The sequence below is a fragment of the Ictalurus punctatus genome, chromosome 7 (assembly GCF_001660625.3).
Source record: "Ictalurus punctatus breed USDA103 chromosome 7, Coco_2.0, whole genome shotgun sequence".
Classification (NCBI taxonomy): Eukaryota; Metazoa; Chordata; class Actinopteri; order Siluriformes; family Ictaluridae; genus Ictalurus; species Ictalurus punctatus.
This window is the reverse complement of record NC_030422.2, coordinates 33,052,600-33,072,501: the sequence shown is the minus strand read 5'-3', so window position 1 is coordinate 33,072,501 and position 19,902 is coordinate 33,052,600. Positions and strand designations below refer to the sequence as shown.

Sequence of the window (19,902 nt, the reverse complement as noted above, 5' to 3'; positions counted from 1 at the left end):
ATACGCTTCCAAAATCTTAAAAAGATAATCCCATTCTACCAGATCAAACGCCTTTTCGGCGTCAAGTGAGATGGCAGCAACCGGAGACTGATCATTCGTTACTGGCCACATGATATCAATGAGACGTCTAATGTTATGAGAAGAGCTACGGCCCCGAATAAACCCCACCTGATCTATATGTATAAGAGATGTCATAACTTTACTTAATCGGTTAGCCAGAATTTTCAACAAGGTCTTTACATCTAACTGGATCTGGGAAATTGGACGATAACTTTTACACTCACTTGGATCTTTGTCTTTTTTTAAGAATCAGACTGATCCGGGCTTGTGTCATGGTTGGAGGAAGCTTTCCATTCTTTAATGCTTCTGTATAAACTTCTAACAGAAATGGAGCCAGTTCTGTAGCAAAGATTTGAAAAACTCAGCGGCAAAGCCATCTGGCCCCAGAGACTTGCCTGTAGGCAGGGCCTTAACTACCTCACCAAGCTCCTCCAGGGTTATCTTAGAATCAAGAGAATATTTTTGCTCCGTCGTCAGTTTCGGGAGTTCTAATGGTTCCACAATGTTCCTAATATCTTCATCAGTAGACGAAGACATTGAACTATAGAGATCAAAGTAAAATTCTTTAAAAGCATTATTAATATCAATGGCCGAGGTAAAAATTTCACCACTAACAGACTTCACTGTGGGAATGATAGAAAGGGCCTCCCTCTGTTTTAGATATCTAGCCAAAAGTTTTTCTGCTTTGTCCCCCGACTCAAAGTATGACTGTCTTGTCCTGAATAACCAAAAGTCCATTTTCCTTGACAAAATAGTATTATATCTATATTTCAATCTGGTCAATTCTCTGAGACCATCAGACGACATCCGGCGCTTCAGCTCTGCCTCTGCACTTTTAATACGTCCTTCCAACTCCACGAGTTCTCGTGCTTTGGATTTTTTAATGAATGAGGCGTACTGTATGATCCGACCCCTAAGAACCGCCTTAAGTGCCTCCCACGCCACGCCCACAGAGGATACTGAGGACCAGTTGGTCTCCATATAAACATCAAGTTCAGTCTTTAACATTTGTCAGAAATCAGGATTTTGTAAAAGAGATACATTAAAGCGCCAACTAAATGATTTCTTCTTCTCCGTTTGTGGCCACACCTCTAAACTCACCAGGGCGTGATCTGAGACTAGAATGTTTCCGATTGAACAATCAGCAACAGATGAAATAAGTGATTTGGATATCAAAAAAAAAAAAATCTATTCTAGAATAAATCTTATGGACTGATGAAAAATATGTATAGTCCCTACCAGATGGGTTCAAAAGTCTCCAGATATCTGCAAGACCAAGATTTTTACACATCCTGTGAAGCGTCACTGTTGCTCTAGGGAGCATATACACTTTTTACAACACTATGATCTAGGACTGAGTCCATCAAAAGATTAAAGTCTCCTCCCAATATTATATCATGTGCGGTGCCAGCAGATTGCAACATCCCTTCAAGATCTATAAAAAAAAGCCCTGATCGTCAGCATTAGGTGCATAAATATTAGCCAAAATAAGACTTTGCCCCTGAATTTCTGCTAAAACAATAATTACTCTCCCTAATTTATCTTTAAACTGTGTGAGACATTTGAATTGTAGATGCTTATTTACCAATATAATGACTCCCCTGCTCTTACTTGAGCCAGCACTAAAGAAAACATGACCACCCCATATCTTCCCAAATTTTTCAGCTTCCTGCGGGGAAAGATGCGTTTCTTGAAGAAACACAATATCATATTTCTTACGCTTAAGAAAAGTAATGACCTTCCTTCTTTTTATGGGGTGTCCCAACCCATTCACAGTCCACGTGGAGAGAGACAGTACACTCATATTAACATCTGACATTTTGATATAACAGAAAAAATGAATCGTGTGCCAAAACAAAATTATGAAGACCACAATTCAACATTGATGTAACAATAAAACCCCGAGCTTCCCCCCGAACAAAACAATGATAAAAAAGAAAAACATGCGCATCAACCCCGCGCATGACAGTCCCCTGTCCCCTAAACCCAGAGTCCATGCACGCCTACGAGCCCCCGAGACAAGTCTGCCATCGGACTGCACGATTCTGCCTCTTGTAACTAACTCAGAGAATTTCACTTCTATCGCGGTAATCGGACGTCGTATTACAGCGAGATCTTCCGAGGCAGCAACAACCTTCGTCATCATCCCCGACATGTGGGACAGTTGGCGCTGGAGTTCTTCTCCCGCCGCAGCACCCACAACGAGTCCGCGCTCCACAGGCTCGTCCGCGCTTCCATCTTGAACACATAATGTCTTTTAATGTCTCCAGAGCTCGAGGATTTTGACTTCTTTGCCATGTTTACCTCAATCAGCAAGAGTGTGACCGGGTGTACCGAATTTCACCAGATTATATCATGAAAAATTAGCGAAGTGCGCAGAGCTGTCTTTCACACGTCTGCCCTTCGCATGGCGTCACGTCACAGGTGCTGTTATTTAAAACAAAACAAAAAAACAATTCATTAATTTCAAATATACTAGATAAAATAAACACCTCATTTATTAACATTTCTTAGTGAATATTCAATCAGAGTGCTAAGCCATGATTGATAAATAAATACATGAATGTTTTCACACAGGTCCACTTGAACCAGGTAAGTGCTGTTTCCGTTACCAGACACAACGAATCCCTGTAAGACTCATTACAGCGTATGAAGAAACAGACCATCGGTGTACAAAACCTGGAGTCATGTAAGTTTTCACCCCCTTATTTTATTTAATAATCAAAAAGAAGAAAATTATTGTTTTTCTATGTACAATCATTGATTTATAGTTATATAAAATATCTAATAAATTTATTATAATACAACTTTAAATTAGCATGAAGAACATTTGATAGTTTTTGAAATTTATTAGAATATAACAAAAATAATTTTGGAGGTTTGGGACACATGAGTGTTTAATTTTCTGTCTTTATTGCAGTTTTACACTGATCTTCTCTCTCCTCTGCAGTTTGATCCTTTATGATCGTCGCCGTGTGTGTGTAAATCCCAAAGATGAGTGGGTGCAGAATATCGTGATAAAAATTGAGAGACACTTGTTTATAAGCTGGGATGATATTGAAGGTGGGTAATCCTCTCTCCATTAATAATAGTTCATATTTATTTTATAAACATCCTTTTTATGTATCTCTTCCTGTAATTGGACAGGAGGAATAAAGCTTTTTACTATGAATCAACTTTAAAAGTAATGTTTTGCTTGAATTATTCTAGCGTTATTTAAGTGAATAAAACTATGGGCTGTGGGCATAAAGAACATTTCTAATAATATATTATGTTTGTTTCTGATTTTAGAAAAAGGAACATTAGACATTTTAAAAGAAAATATTCAAAGACATTACAGTGTTCACAATGTCATCTTTGATACTGACATTAAAAACAATTACTAACAAATACATGAATAAAAAATAATAATCACGCTAATATTATGACATCTAATTTACAAAATCAACAGCAGACCAGTAGAAACTGGATGAGAATTGTGCTTTATTCTTCCACCCAGGACATGGTTAAAAAATAAAGTGGTTGTATTTTTACAGGCCCGTTTCAATTTGAGTAACACTGCTGAATTGAGACACACCATTAAATAAAAATATATAAATATTTAATGAGAAACTGTGTATACTGCCTCACATTTCTAATATATATATTTAAACAAATTGAGAAGTGATGAGATTTAGTATTTGTACACAGTGCGTATCATTTTAATGATTATATTGTCAATATTTTTTTTGACAGCTAAAGTTATTGTTAAGTAATGATTAATGATGAACAGAAAATGATTTATTTATTTATTTATTTTCTGATCAGATTCACGGTTTTCATGCTATTCCTTTTAATAATAGGAATTGTTCTGTTAGTATAGCAGTAGCCACTCTGGGATATTGTCAGTTTAATGCAGTAGTATAGACAGCTGTATGGATTTAGTGTGTGTTGGTATAAAGGTTAAATTACCCGTGAACATTAATGTGATCTTTTAGTGTTTATTGTATCTATAGTAGTAGAGTGTTTGGATGTCAGAGTAGTAGCTATAGTTGTATAGTGTTAATATAGAAATATGGTAGAAGTATTGGTATAGAGTTAGTATAGCAGTACTGATAGTGGATAGATGTAGGTTTTTTGGTTCATGCATTGTAGGTTTAAATAAATAAAAAAAATCTAAAAGGTGTGCGTTATAGCAGACACCTATAAGAACACTTTACAGTAGGTTTTATGACTGAGAGTCATTCCTTTCAAATGCTATTGAACTTTATATTATGGTATATTTTGTGTATGAGCCCATTTGCTAGTGAAATACATGGCAAGTTTTACACGATTGAATAGTTTATTTTATTAAATATCAAAAATCTAAAAGGTGTCTGTCATAGCTTAATGTTCCATTATTTTTGATCACATGAAAAACAGGGTGGGTTCAAACAAAATGTTGCCATGTTCAAAGTTGTTTAACATATTTGGATGTGAGGAGTGGAACTCCGTGGTGGTTAAGACGCTGGGTCACTGATCGGGAGGGCAAGGGTTCAAACCCCAGCACCACCAAGCTGCCACTGTTGGGCCCCTCAGCAAGGCCCTTAACCCTCACCTGCTCAGATGTATACATGAGATATATATAAGTCGCTCTGGCTAAGGGCATCTGCCAAATGCTGTAAGAAGTAAATGTAAATATCAGGTCATGAAAGCTGCAGTTCTGACCAATCTTCTCATATTCATCTTTTGATCTCAAATTACAAATATCTTCAGTGTATAGCAAGAACAAAAGAACCGGCCTTGTTGTTTCAATACTTTAGGACAGAAGTGTATGTTGGTATAAGGGTTAAATTACCTGTTAAGTTTAATATGATCTTTTACTGTTTCATCCAGATTGTCCTCTCTCACCCATTAGAAACGGTAAGTGAATTGATCATATACAGTAGTATAGTCTATTGTATGCTAATATCTATAGTTGTGTAGGAATGTCTAGAGTGTTGGTATAGTATAGATTTATTTGCAGTGGTATTGTAGTCTCTACAGTTGTATAGTGTTATTATGGTAGGACCTACATTTGTGTATATCATACAGCATTATCTTTAGTATTATAATAATGTAAAGAGTGGGATAGTGTTAGAATGACAGGGTACCCATAACTATTGTCATATTGTTATTATACTAGTATTTACAGTGCTACAGTGTTAGTATAGTTGTATCCATAGCGGTATAGAGTTAGTGTACTAGTATAGACAGTTGTATGATTTTAGTATGTGCTAGTATAAGGGTGAAATTACCTGTTAAGATTAATATGATCTTTTATTGTTTCATCCAGAGCCTGACAAATCGGTTCCTCCTCCCTCACCCATTAGAAATGGTAAATACATTGATCATATATACAGTATTTCTGGTTGTGTATTAGTATTTATATTAAATATCTATAGTACTATTGTTTATTGTACTCTAATATCTATAGTTTTATAGGAATTTATAGAATTTTAGTATAGTATATTTGATCTGAAATGGCATAGAAGTATCTACAGTTGTATAGTCTTATTACAGCAGTACCTACATTAGTATACATGATACAGAATGATCTCTAGTACTTTAATATTATAATAATATAAATAGAAGGATAGTATTCTGATGTATAAATGTGATAAATGTAAGTTGCTCTGGATAAGTGCATCTGCCTAATGCTGTACATGTATGTATGTAAAAATGTTAGTATAGTAGAGTAATATCTACTGTGGTATTGTTAGTATAGTAGTATTTACAAAGTTACAGCATTAGTATTGTAGTATGCATAGTAGTATAGTATTAGTGTTATAGTATCTATAAAGTTAAAGTGTTAGTATAGTGCTACAGACAGTTGTATGGTTTTGTATGTTAGTATAAATTACCTGTTAAGTTTAATATGATCTTTTATCATTTCAACCAGACCCTGACAAACCAGTTTCTACTGCTTCATCCAATATAGAACGTAAGTAAATTAATCACATAAACAGCATTTTGCTTTGTATATTAATATTTATATTAGTATCTAGAGTAGTATAATTAATTGTATTCTAATATCTATAGTTGCGTAGGAATGTCTAGAGTGTTAGTATATTATAGTTTTATCTGCAATGGAATTGTATTTATAATACTACAGTGTTAGTATAGTAGTATTTATAGTGCTACAGTGTTAGTATAGTAGTATTTATAGTGCTACAGTGTTAGTATACTAGTATTTACAGTGCTACAGTGTTAGTATAGTAGTATTTATAGTGCTACAGTGTTAGTATAGTAGTGTTTATAGTGCTACAGTGTTAGTATAGTAGTATTTATAGTGCTACAGTGTTAGTATAGTAGTATTTGTAGTGCTACAGTGTTAGTATAGTAGTATTTGTAGTGCTACAGTGTTAGTATACTAGTATTTACAGTGCTACAGTGTTAGTATAGTAGTATTTAAAGTGCTACAGTGTTAGTATAGTAGTATTTATAGTGCTACAGTGTTAGTATAGTAGTATTTACAGTGCTACAGTGTTAGTATAGTAGTGTTTATAGTGCTACAGTGTTAGTATAGTAGTATTTATAGTGCTACAGTGTTAGTATAGTAGTATTTGTAGTGCTACAGTGTTAGTATAGTAGTATTTATAGTGCTACAGTGTTAGTATAGTAGTGTTTATAGTGCTACAGTGTTAGTATAGTAGTATTTATAGTGCTACAGTGTTAGTATAGTAGTATTTGTAGTGCTACAGTGTTAGTATACTAGTATTTACAGTGCTACAGTGTTAGTATAGTAGTATTTACAGTGCTACAGTGTTTTTATAATAGTAGTTATAGTGCTACAGTGTTAGTATAGTAGTATTTATAGTACTGCAGTGTTAGTATAGTAGTATTTATAGTGCTACAGTGTTAGTATAGTAGTATTTACAGTGCTACAGTGTTAGTATAGTAGTATTTGTAGTGCTACAGTGTTAGTATACTAGTATTTACAGTGCTACAGTGTTAGTATAGTAGTATTTACAGTGCTACAGTGTTTTTATAATAGTAGTTATAGTGCTACAGTGTTAGTATAGTAGTATTTATAGTACTGCAGTGTTAGTATAGTACTATTTATAGTGTTACAGTGTTAGTATAGTAGTATTTATAGTACTGCAGTGTTAGTATAGTAGTATTTATAGTGCTACAGTGTTAGTATAGTAGTATTTACAGTGCTACAGTGTTAGTATAGTAGTATTTATAGTGCTACAGTGTTAGTATAGTAGTATTTACAGTGCTACAGTGTTAGTATAGTAGTATTTATAGTGCTACAGTGTTAGTATAGTAGTATTTATAGTGCTACAGTGTTAGTATAGTAGTATTTATAGTACTGCAGTGTTAGTATAGTAGTATTTATAGTGCTACAGTGTTAGTATAGTAGTATTTACAGTGCTACAGTGTTAGTATAGTAGTATTTATAGTGCTACAGTGTTAGTATAGTAGTATTTACAGTGCTACAGTGTTAGTATAGTAGTATTTATAGTGCTACAGTGTTAGTATAGTAGTATTTATAGTGCTACAGTGTTAGTATAGTAGTATTTACAGTGCTACAGTGTTTTTATAATAGTAGTTATAGTGCTACAGTGTTAGTATAGTAGTATTTATAGTACTGCAGTGTTAGTATAGTAGTATTTACAGTGCTACAGTGTTAGTATAGTAGTATTTACAGTACTACAGTGTTAGTATAATAGTATTTATAGTACTGCAGTGTTAGTATAGTAGTATTTATAAAGATAGTGTTTGTATTGTAGTATGTGTAGTGGTATAGTATTAGTGTTGTAGTATCTATAAAGTTAAAGTGTTAGTATACTAGTATTTATAAAGATAGTGTTTGTATTGTAGTATGTATAGTATTATAGTATTAGTGTTATAGTATCTATAAAGTTAAAGTGTTAGTATAGTGCTACAGACAGTTGTATGGTTTTGTATGTTAGTATGAATTACCTATTAAGTTTAATATGATCTTTTATCATTTCAACCAGACCCTGACAAACCAGTTTCTACTGCCTCATCCAATATAGAACGTAAGTAAATTAATCACATAAACAGCATTTTGCTTTGTATATTAATATTTATATTAGTATCTAGAGTAGTATACTTAATTGTATTCTAATATCTATAGTTGTGTAGGAATGTCTAGAGTGTTAGTATATTATAGTTTTATCTGCAATGGAATTGTAGTATCTACAGTTGTATAGTGTTATTATGGTAGAACCTACATTTGTGTATCTAATACAGCATTATCTTAAGTATTATAATAATATAAATAGTGGGATAGTGTTAGAATGGCAGAGTACCCATAACAATTATGGTATTGTTAGTATAGTAGTATTTATAATGCTACAGTGTTAGTATAGTAGTATTTATAGTGCTACAGTGTTAGTATAGTAGTATTTATAGTGCTACAGTGTTAGTATAGTAGTATTTATACAGTGTTAGTATGGTAGTATTTATAATGCTACAGTGTTAGTATAGTAGTGTTTATAGTGCTACAGTGTTAGTATAGTAGTGTTTATAGTGCTACAGTGTTAGTATAGTAGTATGTATAGTGCTACACAGATAGAGCACAGTCTACCATTAAGCATAGCAAGGTTGGAATCTTTATCTCAAACCCTCTATCGCCACTAACTGCTCAAATATTGACTAGTGTTTATAGTGCTGCAGTGTTAGTATAGTAGTATTTACATTGCTACAGTGTTAGTATAGTAGTATTTATAGTGCTACAGTGTTAATATATTTGTATTTATAGTGCTACAGTGTTAGTATAGTAGTATTTATAGTGCTACAGTGTTAGTATAGTAGTATTTATAGTGCTACAGTGTTAGTATAGTAGTATTTACAGTGGTACAGTGTTAGTATAGTAGTATTTAGAGTGCTACAGTGTTAGTATAGTAGTGTTTATAGTGGTACAGTGTTAGTATAGTAGTATTTATAGTGCTACAGTGTTAGTATAGTAGTATTTATAGTGCTACAGTGTTAGTATAATAGTATTTATAATACTGGAGTGTTAGTATAGTAGTATTTACAGTGCTACAGTGTTAGTATAGTAGTGTTTATAGTGCTACAGTGTTAGTATAGTAGTATTTATAGTGCTAGTGTTAGTATAGTAGTATTTACAGTGCTACAGTGTTAGTATAGTAGTGTTTATAGTGCTACAGTGTTAGTATAGTAGTGTTTATAGTGCTACAGTGTTAGTATAGTAGTATTTATAGTGCTACAGTGTTAGTATAGTAGTGTTTATAGTGCTACAGTGTTAGTATAGTGGTATTTACAGTGCTACAGTGTTAGTATAGTAGTATTTATAGTGCTACAGTGTTAATATATTTGTATTTATAGTGCTACAGTGTTAGTATAGTAGTATTTATAGTGGTACAGTGTTAGTATAGTAGTATTTATAGTACTGCAGTGTTAGTATAGTAGTATTTACAGTGCTACAGTGTTAGTATAGTAGTATTTACAGTGGTACAGTGTTAGTATAGTAGTATTTAGAGTGCTACAGTGTTAGTATAGTAGTGTTTATAGTGGTACAGTGTTAGTATAGTAGTATTTATAGTGCTACAGTGTTAGTATAGTAGTATTTATAGTGCTACAGTGTTAGTATAATAGTATTTATAATACTGGAGTGTTAGTATAGTAGTATTTACAGTGCTACAGTGTTAGTATAGTAGTGTTTATAGTGCTACAGTGTTAGTATAGTAGTATTTATAGTGCTAGTGTTAGTATAGTAGTATTTACAGTGCTACAGTGTTAGTATAGTAGTGTTTATAGTGCTACAGTGTTTGTATAGTAGTATTTATAGTGCTACAGTGTTAGTATAGTAGTGTTTATAGTGCTACAGTGTTAGTATAGTAGTATTTACAGTGCTACAGTGTTAGTATAGTAGTATGTATAGTGCTACAGTGTTAGTATAGTAGTATTTATAGTGCTACAGTGTTAGTATAGTAGTATTTATAGTGCTACAGTGTTAGTATAGTAGTGTTTATAGTGCTACAGTGTTAGTATAGTAGTGTTTATAGTGCTACAGTGTTAGTATAGTAGTATTTATAGTGCTACAGTGTTAGTATAGTAGTATTTATAGTGCTACAGTGTTAGTATAGTAGTGTTTATAGTGCTACAGTGTTAGTATAGTAGTATTTATAGTGCTACAGTGTTAGTATAGTAGTGTTTATAGTGCTACAGTGTTAGTATAGTAGTATTTATAGTGTTACAGTGTTAGTATAGTAGTATGTATAGTGCTACAGTGTTAGTATAGTAGTATGTATAGTGCTACAGTGTTAGTATAGTAGTATTTATAGTGCTACAGTGTTAGTATAGTAGTATTTATAGTGCTACAGTGTTAGTATAGTAGTATTTATAGTGCTACAGTGTTAGTATAGTAGTGTTTATAGTGCTACAGTGTTTGTATAGTAGTATTTATAGTGCTACAGTGTTAGTATAGTAGTATTTATAGTACTGCAGTGTTAGTATAGTAGTATTTATAGTGCTAGTGTTAGTATAGTAGTATTTACAGTGCTACAGTGTTAGTATAGTAGTGTTTATAGTGCTACAGTGTTAGTATAGTAGTATTTACAGTGCTACAGTGTTAGTATAGTAGTATTTATAGTGCTACAGTGTTAATATATTTGTATTTATAGTGCTACAGTGTTAGTATAGTAGTATTTATAGTGCTACAGTGTTAGTATAGTAGTATTTACAGTGGTACAGTGTTAGTATAGTAGTATTTATAGTGCTACAGTGTTAATATATTTGTATTTATAGTGCTACAGTGTTAGTATAGTAGTATTTATAGTGCTACAGTGTTAGTATAGTAGTATTTACAGTGGTACAGTGTTAGTATAGTAGTATTTATAGTACTGCAGTGTTAGTATAGTAGTATTTATAGTGCTACAGTGTTAGTATAGTAGTATTTATAGTGCTACAGTGTTAGTATAGTAGTATTTACAGTGGTACAGTGTTAGTATAGTAGTATTAGTAGCTGAAGACTCCTACTATAAATGTTAAATAAACGTCTCCTCACAGAAATCTTCACCATATCCACGACATAATCTGTACACACATACTTAATCTAATTATGTGGAGCGTGTGGAACAGCAAAGCCTTCTCTCCCCTTTTTTTCTTTTTGTCACTGAGGACATTTGGGTTTGAGATCAAAAGATAAATACGAGGCGATAGATCAGAATTTCAGCTTTTATTTCGTCATATTTACATCCAGATGTTTTATACAACAAACAAATGATTAAACACCCAATATTTAGGTGAGTAAAAGTATAACCCCTAAAATGCCAACCCCACATTATCCTTTCTTTGTCGTATCTCAACCCGGCCAGGACTCAGTTTCCCAAGAAGCAACACTCACCTCCCATGCACGCATGCGCTCACCATCCCCGGAATTCTAATCTCCCACACCTGTCACTAATCACACACACACACACTCTCTCTCCACTAGTATTTAGAGAGTCATTCGCCAAATGTTCATTGCGAAGTATACGTTCAGTAGACTTGTTCTCTGCGTTGCCAAGCCTTTCACATTCGTTTGCTATCTCTGTTATCTCGACCTCTTTTCCCATTTACGACTATGCTTTCTTCCTGTCCCCTTGTGCTTTGTCCGATCGCCTGACCCTTGCTTGTTTTACAACTACGTCTTTGGGACTACCCTTTACTACGCACCCGCTTCTGCTTCTGTGCCAACTCCGGTTCGTGACATTCTTTATTTAAAAAAGATCAAATAAAATAAAAACTCTGGCAATTACACCTCTATTCTGTGCACTTTGCTTTTCTAGAACTCAATCAATAGAGCTTGTATGGTAGCACTATTTGTACTGTTCTCTGCTTGATATATCGCTTTGCTTGTTTTTCCTCATTTGTAATTCGCTTTGAATAAAAGCGTCTGCTACACGAATAAATGTAAAAATATAAATGTAGTCATATGTCCTGCACGTGAAAGCGCTTTGCAGCTCAGACCACAACTGCAAGTTTATTTTAATTAAAGTAAAGTCAAATAAATAACACTTAATATTTGGGACTCACTGAGTTCACCAAACTGCTGGTTTCTTCTTCTGTGAAGCTTCTCCAGGTTTTTACTGCAGTTTCTTTTTCTTGTTTCGGGGGGGGGGGGGGGGGGGCAGGGGTGATCAGTTGCGTGAAGGTCTGGTGCTTGACTTGTCCAGTCTAAAACCTTCCACTTCTTGTTTAATGCAGAACCATGAACTTGGGCAAGAACTTCTTGTTCAATGCAGAACAAGGGAGGGGCTCCCTCAGGTGGAAGTGACCAATAAGCCAAATGTCTGAGACCAAACGCATAATAATAAAACAGAATCTTGGGTAGGCCTAGCCCACCCTTGTCAATCGGCCTATGCAACTTATTGAAATTTAACCTGGGACGCTTACCATTCCAAATAAAAGACTTCGCTATACTCTCAAATTGCTTGAAATAAGAAAGAGGGACATCTATAGGGAGAGATTGTAGCAGGTAATTGAATTTTGAAATACAACTCATTTTAATAACATTAACCTTCCCGATCATAGATAAATGTAAAGAAGACCACCTGTCTACATCACTCGAAAACCTTTTTATTAACGGGTCAACATTAACTCTAACTAAATCGGACAAATTTTTTGGAAATAAAATACCCAAATACTTAATGTCCTGTTTGGGCCACTGGAAGGCACCAGGCTGAAAGCCGTTACTGGACAGTACGCTGCCAGAGCCAAAGCTTCGGATTTAGACCACTTGACTTTGTATCCTGAGAATTTGGAAAAGGAATGAATAATTCTGTGGAGGCAAGGCATAGATCTAGTAGGGTCAGAGACGAATAATAAAATATCATGTGCATAAAGCAAAAGCTTATGCACCACACCTCCCGCCACCACTCCTGGAAAATCATTCTCCTTTCTTATCGCAGCTGCTAATTGTTCCAGGGCAAGACAGAACAATAATGGGGAAAGAGGGAAACCCTGCCGGGTGCCCCTATCTAGAGTAAAATAATCTGAAATTAGTCCATTTGTTTGTACTGCCGCTACTGTGTGTCTATAAAGTAGCTTAATCCAACCAATGAAAGTATTCCCGAACCCATACGCTTCCAAAATCTTAAAAAGATAATCCCATTCTACCAGATCAAACGCCTTTTCGGCGTCAAGTGAGATGGCAGCAACCGGAGACTGATCATTCGCTACTGACCACATGATATCAATGAGACGTCTAATGTTATGAGAAGAGCTACGGCCCCGAATAAACCCCACCTGATCTATATGTATAAGAGATGTCATAACTTTACTTAATCGGTTAGCCAGAATTTTCAACAGGATCTTTACATCTAACTGGATCTGGGAAATTGGACGATAACTTTTACACTCACTTGGATCTTTGTCTTTTTTTAAGAATCAGACTGATCCGGGCTTGTGTCATGGTTGGAGGAAGCTTTCCATTCTTTAATGCTTCTGTATAAACTTCTAACAGAAATGGAGCCAGTTCTGTAGCAAAGATTTGAAAAACTCAGCGGCAAAGCCATCTGGCCCCAGAGACTTGCCTGTAGGCAGGGCCTTAATTACCTCGCCAAGCTCCTCCAGGGTTATCTTAGAATCAAGAGAATATTTTTGCTCCGTCGTCAGTTTCGGGAGTTCTAATGGTTCCACAAAGTTTCTAATATCTTCATCAGTAGACGAAGACATTGAACTATAGAGATCAAAGTAAAATTCTTTAAAAGCATTATTAATATCAATGGCCGAGGTAAAAATTTCACCACTAACAGACTTCACTGTGGGAATGATAGAAAGGGCCTCCCTCTGTTTTAGATATCTAGCCAAAAGTTTTTCTGCTTTGTCCCCCGACTCAAAGTATGACTGTCTTGTCCTGAATAACCAAAAGTCCATTTTCCTTGACAAAATAGTATTATATCTATATTTCAATCTGGTCAATTCTCTGAGACCATCAGACGACATCCGGCGCTTCAGCTCTGCCTCTGCACTTTTAATACGTCCTTCCAACTCCACGAGTTCTCGTGCTTTGGATTTTTTAATGAATGAGGCATACTGTATGATCCGACCCCTAAGAACCGCCTTAAGTGCCTCCCACGCCACGCCCACAGAGGATACTGAGGACCAGTTGGTCTCCATATAAACATCAAGTTCAGTCTTTAACATTTGTCGAAAATCAGGATTTTGTAAAAGAGATACATTAAAGCGCCAACTAAATGATTTCTTCTTCTCCGTTTGTGGCCACACCTCTAAACTCACCGGGGCGTGATCTGAGACTAGAATGTTTCCGATTGAACAATCAGCAACAGATGAAATAAGTGATTTGGATATCAAAAAAAAAATCTATTCTAGAATGAATCTTATGGACTGATGAAAAATATGTATAGTCCCTACCAGATGGGTTCAAAAGTCTCCAGATATCTGCAAGACCAAGATTTTTACACATCCTGTGAAGCGTCACTGTTGCTCTAGGGGGCGTACACACTTTTTACAAGACTATGATCAAAGACTGAGTCCATCAAAAGATTAAAGTCTCCTCCCAATATTATATCATGTGCGGTGCCAGCAGATTGCAACATCCCTTCAAGATCTATAAAAAAAAGCCCTGATCGTCAGCATTAGGTGCATAAATATTAGCCAAAATAAGACTTTGCCCCTGAATTTCTGCTAAAACAATAATTACTCTCCCTAATTTATCTTTAAACTGTGTGAGACATTTGAATTGTAGATGCTTATTTACCAATATAATGACTCCCCTGCTCTTACTTGAGCCAGCACTAAAGAAAACATGACCACCCCATATCTCCCAAATTTTTCAGCTTCCTGCGGGGAAAGATGCGTTTCTTGAAGAAACACAATATCATATTTCTTACGCTTAAGAAAAGTAATGACCTTCCTTCTTTTTATGGGGTGTCCCAACCCATTCACAGTCCACGTGGAGAGAGACAGTACACTCATATTAACATCTGACATTTTGATATAACAGAAAAAATGAATCGTGTGCCAAAACAAAATTATGAAGACCACAATTCAACATTGATGTAACAATAAAACCCCGAGCTTCCCCCCGAACAAAACAATGATAAAAAAGAAAAACATGCGCATCAACCCCGCGCATGACAGTCCCCTGTCCCCTAAACCCAGAGTCCATGCACGCCTACGAGCCCCCGCGACAAGTCTGCCATCGGACTGCACGATTCTGCCTCTTGTAACTAACTCAGAGAATTTCACTTCTATCGCGGTAATCGGACGTCGTTTTACAGCGAGATCTTCCGAGGCAGCAACAACCTTCGTCATCATCCCCGACATGTGGGACAGTTGGCGCTGGAGTTCTTCTCCCGCCGCAGCACCCACAACGAGTCCGCGCTCCACAGGCTCGTCCGCGCTTCCATCTTGAACACATAATGTCTTTTAATGTCTCCAGAGCTCGACGATTTTGACTTCTTTGCCATGTTTACCTCAATCAGCAAGAGTGTGACCGGGTGTACCGAATTTCACCAGATTATATCATGAAAAATTAGCGAAGTGCGCAGAGCTGTCTTTCACACGTCTGCCCTTCGCATGGCGTCACGTCACAGGTGCTGTTATTTAAAACAAAACAAAAAAATAATTCATTAATTTCAAATATACTAGATAAAATAAACACCTCATTTATTAACATTTCTTAGTGAATATTCAATCAGAGTGCTAAGCCATGATTGATAAATAAATACATGAATGTTTTCACACAGATGGAAATGGACCAGGTAAGTGCTGTTTCCGTTACCACACACAACGAATCCCTGGAAGACTCATTACAGCGTATGAAGAAACAGACCATCGGTGTACAAATCCTGGAGTCATGTAAGTTTTCACCCCCTTATTTTATTTAATAATCAAAAAGAAGAAAATTATTGTTTTTCTATGTACAATCATTGATTTATAGTTATATAAAATATCTAATAAATTTATTATAATACAACTTTAAATTGCCATGAAGCACATTTGATAGTTTTTGAAATTTATTAGAATATAACAAAAATAATTTTGGAGGTTTGGGACACATGAGTGTTTAATTTTCTGTCTTTATTGCAGTTTTACACTGATCTTCTCTCTCCTCTGCAGTTTGATCCTTTGTGATCATCGCCGTGTGTGTGTAAATCCCAAAGATGAGTGGGTGCAGTATATCGTGATAAAACTTGAGAGACACTTCTTTATAGGCTGGGATGATACTGAAGGTGGGTAATCCTCTCTCCATTAATAATAGTTCATATTTATTTTATAAACATCCTTTTTATGTATCTCTTCCTGTAATTGGACAGGAGGAATAAAGCTTTTTACTATGAATCAACTTTAAAAGTAATGTTTTGCTTGAATTATTCTAGCGTTATTTAAGTGAATAAAACTATGGGCTGTGGGCATAAAGAACATTTCTAATAATATATTATGTTTGTTTCTGATTTTAGAAAAAGGAACATTAGACATTTTAAAAGAAAATATTCAAAGACATTACAGTGTTCACAATGTCATCTTTGATACTGACATTAAAAACAATTACTAACAAATACATGAATAAAAAATAATAATCACGCTAATATTATGACATCTAATTTACAAAATCAACAGCAGACCAGTAGAAACTGGATGAGAATTGTGCTTTATTCTTCCACCCAGGACATGGTTAAAAAATAAAGTGGTTGTATTTTTACAGGCCCGTTTCAATTTGAGTAACACTGCTGAATTGAGACACACCATTAAATAAAAATATATAAATATTTAATGAGAAACTGTGTATACTGCCTCACATTTCTAATATATATATTTAAACAAATTGAGAAGTGATGAGATTTAGTATTTGTACACAGTGCGTATCATTTTAATGATTATATTGTCAATAATTTTTTGACAGATAAAGTTATTGTTAAGTAATGATTAATGATGAACACAAAATTATTTATTTATTTATTTATTTTCTGATCAGATTCACAGTTCTCATGCTATTCCTTTTAATAATAGGAATTGTTCTGTTAGTATAGCAGTAGCCACTCTGGGATATTGTCAGTTTAATGCAGTAGTATAGACAGCTGTATGGATTTAGTGTGTGTTGGTATAAAGGTTAAATTACCCGTGAACATTAATGTGATCTTTTAGTGTTTATTGTATCTATAGTAGTAGAGTGTTTGGATGTCAGAGTAGTAGCTATAGTTGTATAGTGTTAATATAGAAATATGGTATAAGTATTGGTATAGAGTTAGTATAGCAGTACTGATAGTGGATAGATGTAGGTTTTTTGGTTCATGCACTGTAGGTTTAAATAAATAAAAAAAATCTAAAAGGTGTGCGTTATAGCAGACACCTATAAGAACACTTTACAGTAGGTTTTATGACTGAGAGTCATTCCTTTCAAATGCTATTGAACTTTATATTATGGTATATTTTGTGTATGAGCCCATTTGCTAGTGAAATACATGGCAAGTTTTACACGATTGAATAGTTTATTTTATTAAATATCAAAAATCTAAAAGGTGTCTGTCATAGCTGAGATATTCATGAATACTTTACAGTTGGTTTTATGACTGTAAGTCATTCCCTTTAAATGCTATTGAAGTTAGAAACGTGACTATATATATATAGTCTGTTTTTGATAGATGTATAGATAGCTAGATTTTTTTGCTTTTGTGTTTTTTACTTTTTTAATTAATTTTAATAACTTATGATTTTTAAAAAAATAACTTCTATAAAACTATACAAATTTTAAGGACAGGTATGGCACATGAATGATATAAAATGTTTCTGAACACTATAACTACATTGAACAAGATAACTAGGATGTAATAGCATGGATTACATGGTTGCTGGTGATGTCACTGACTGTTGTTTTTGGGCTTTTCTTCAAAGCTCTCACAATATTTCTGTCATCAACATAAATTCCTTGGCTGACCTGTTCCATGTCTGGTCTGTAGTATACCAGTGGTTTCTTTCTTTTTTAGGACATTCCCAATTGTTGTATTGGCTATGCCCAATGGTTGCACAATGCCTCTGATATATGTTCCCTCTTTTCTCAGCTTCAAAATGGCTTGCTTTCCTCCCATAGACAGTTCTCTGGTCTTTATGTTGGTTTATCCTTTTTAATAACAAATTCAGTCTACACAGGTGAAACCCAGAGCTCAATCCAAGAGTGGATAGTCAGAGCTATTTATTGTTTAGACAATCAGTCTAACACAGAGGTTCGCAACCTTTTCCAACTAAAGCCCCCCCAAGCCTTCCCTATCATGTGGCATGCCCCCACACCATATTGGAGGAGCCCCGGTATATTGATTATCTATCTATCTATCGATATATATATATATAAAGAGAGAGAGAGAGAGAGAGAGTCGGTTTTTGATAGATATATAGATAGCTAGTTTTTTTTTTTTTGCTTTTGTGTTTTTTACTTTTTTAATTACTTTTCATTTTGATTTTTTAAAAATAACTTTTATAAAACTATATAACAGACAGGTATGGCACATGAATGATATAAAATGTTTCTGGAATACTATAGCTATGTTGAACAAGATAAATAGGCTCTAATAACATGGACTATTTCACATGTAAAACATGTTGCATTAAATTCGTCTCACGTTCTAAAAACATTCTCTCTGCAGACGCAGAGAGAGGTGTGAGTGCAGCGTAAAGTAAGACTTCGTGTTTGCAGGACTGTACTGGTGATATTTGGAAAGTCGCAAAGGTTTACCCAAAAAGTTGGTAGATTTGTCTCTAGGTGACAAAAAAAGTCACTACAGGCGTCTGAAAAGTCTCAAAGTTGGCAATGCTGGTCTGCAGTGTATAGCCTGCTAGATAAAAGGCAGGCTAAGCTCCGTCTCTCCCCAACAAAAGAAAATACAGAGGGAGAGGGAACGCGGGGTTTTTTATTAATGCACATTCTATTTAAAAAGCAATAAAATACACCGAGTACCCAAGTGATGCCCTGTCTGTTTTTTTCTTGGAAAAATTTGCTCCCCCCTTCTGATATCTCCACGCCCCCTGGTTGAGAACAACTGATGTAACAGTTCACACCTGGGAAGCAAGAAATACCTGTCAGTCACATGTTCCATTATTTTTGATCACATGAAAAACAGGGTGGGTTCAAACAAAATGTTGCCATGTTCAAAGTTGTTTAACATATTTGGATGTGAGGAGTGGAACTCTGTGGTGGTTAAGACGCTGGGTCACTGATCGGGAGGTCAAGGGTTCAAACCCCAGCACCACCAAGCTGCCACTGTTGGGCCCCTCAGCAAGGCCCTTAACCCTCACCTGCTCAGATGTATACATGAGATATATATAAGTCGCTCTGGCTAAGGGCATCTGCCAAATGCTGTAAGAAGTAAATGTAAATATCAGGTCATGAAAGCTGCAGTTCTGACCAATCTTCTCATATTCATCTTTTGATCTCAAATTACAAATATCTTCAGTGTATAGCAAGAACAAAAGAACTGGCCTTGCTGTTTCAATACTTTAGGACAGAAGTGTATGCTGGTATAAGGGTTAAATTACCTGTTAAGTTTAATATGATCTTTTACTGTTTCATCCAGTTCGTCCTCTCTCACCCATTAGAAACGGTAAGTGAATTGATCATATACAGTAGTATAGTCTATTGTATGCTAATATCTATAGTTGTGTAGGAATGTCTAGAGTGTTGGTATAGTATAGATTTATTTGCAGTGGTATCTTAGTCTCTACAGTTGTATAGTGTTATTATGGTAGGACCTACATTTGTGCATATCATACAGCATTATCTTTAATATTATAATAATGTAAAGAGTGGGATAGTGTTAGAATGACAGGGTACCCATAACTATTGTCATATTGTTATTATACTAGTATTTACAGTGCTACAGTATTAGTATAGTTGTATCCATAGCGGTA

General features: G+C 34.9%; 1 protein-coding gene across 1 annotated transcript in view; it reads left to right on the top strand.

Moving 5' to 3' along the window:
• LOC108261206 (uncharacterized) overlaps positions 1-19,902 on the top strand; it is a 97,362-nt gene that overhangs the window by 68,477 nt on the left and 8,983 nt on the right. The window contains exons 13-17 of the mRNA XM_053681735.1: positions 5,960-6,001; positions 8,028-8,069; positions 15,750-15,861; positions 16,123-16,235; positions 19,569-19,595. Of these exons, the coding sequence (XP_053537710.1) occupies positions 5,960-6,001; positions 8,028-8,069; positions 15,750-15,861; positions 16,123-16,235; positions 19,569-19,595 (336 nt within the window). The remainder of the gene's footprint in view (positions 1-5,959; positions 6,002-8,027; positions 8,070-15,749; positions 15,862-16,122; positions 16,236-19,568; positions 19,596-19,902) is intronic.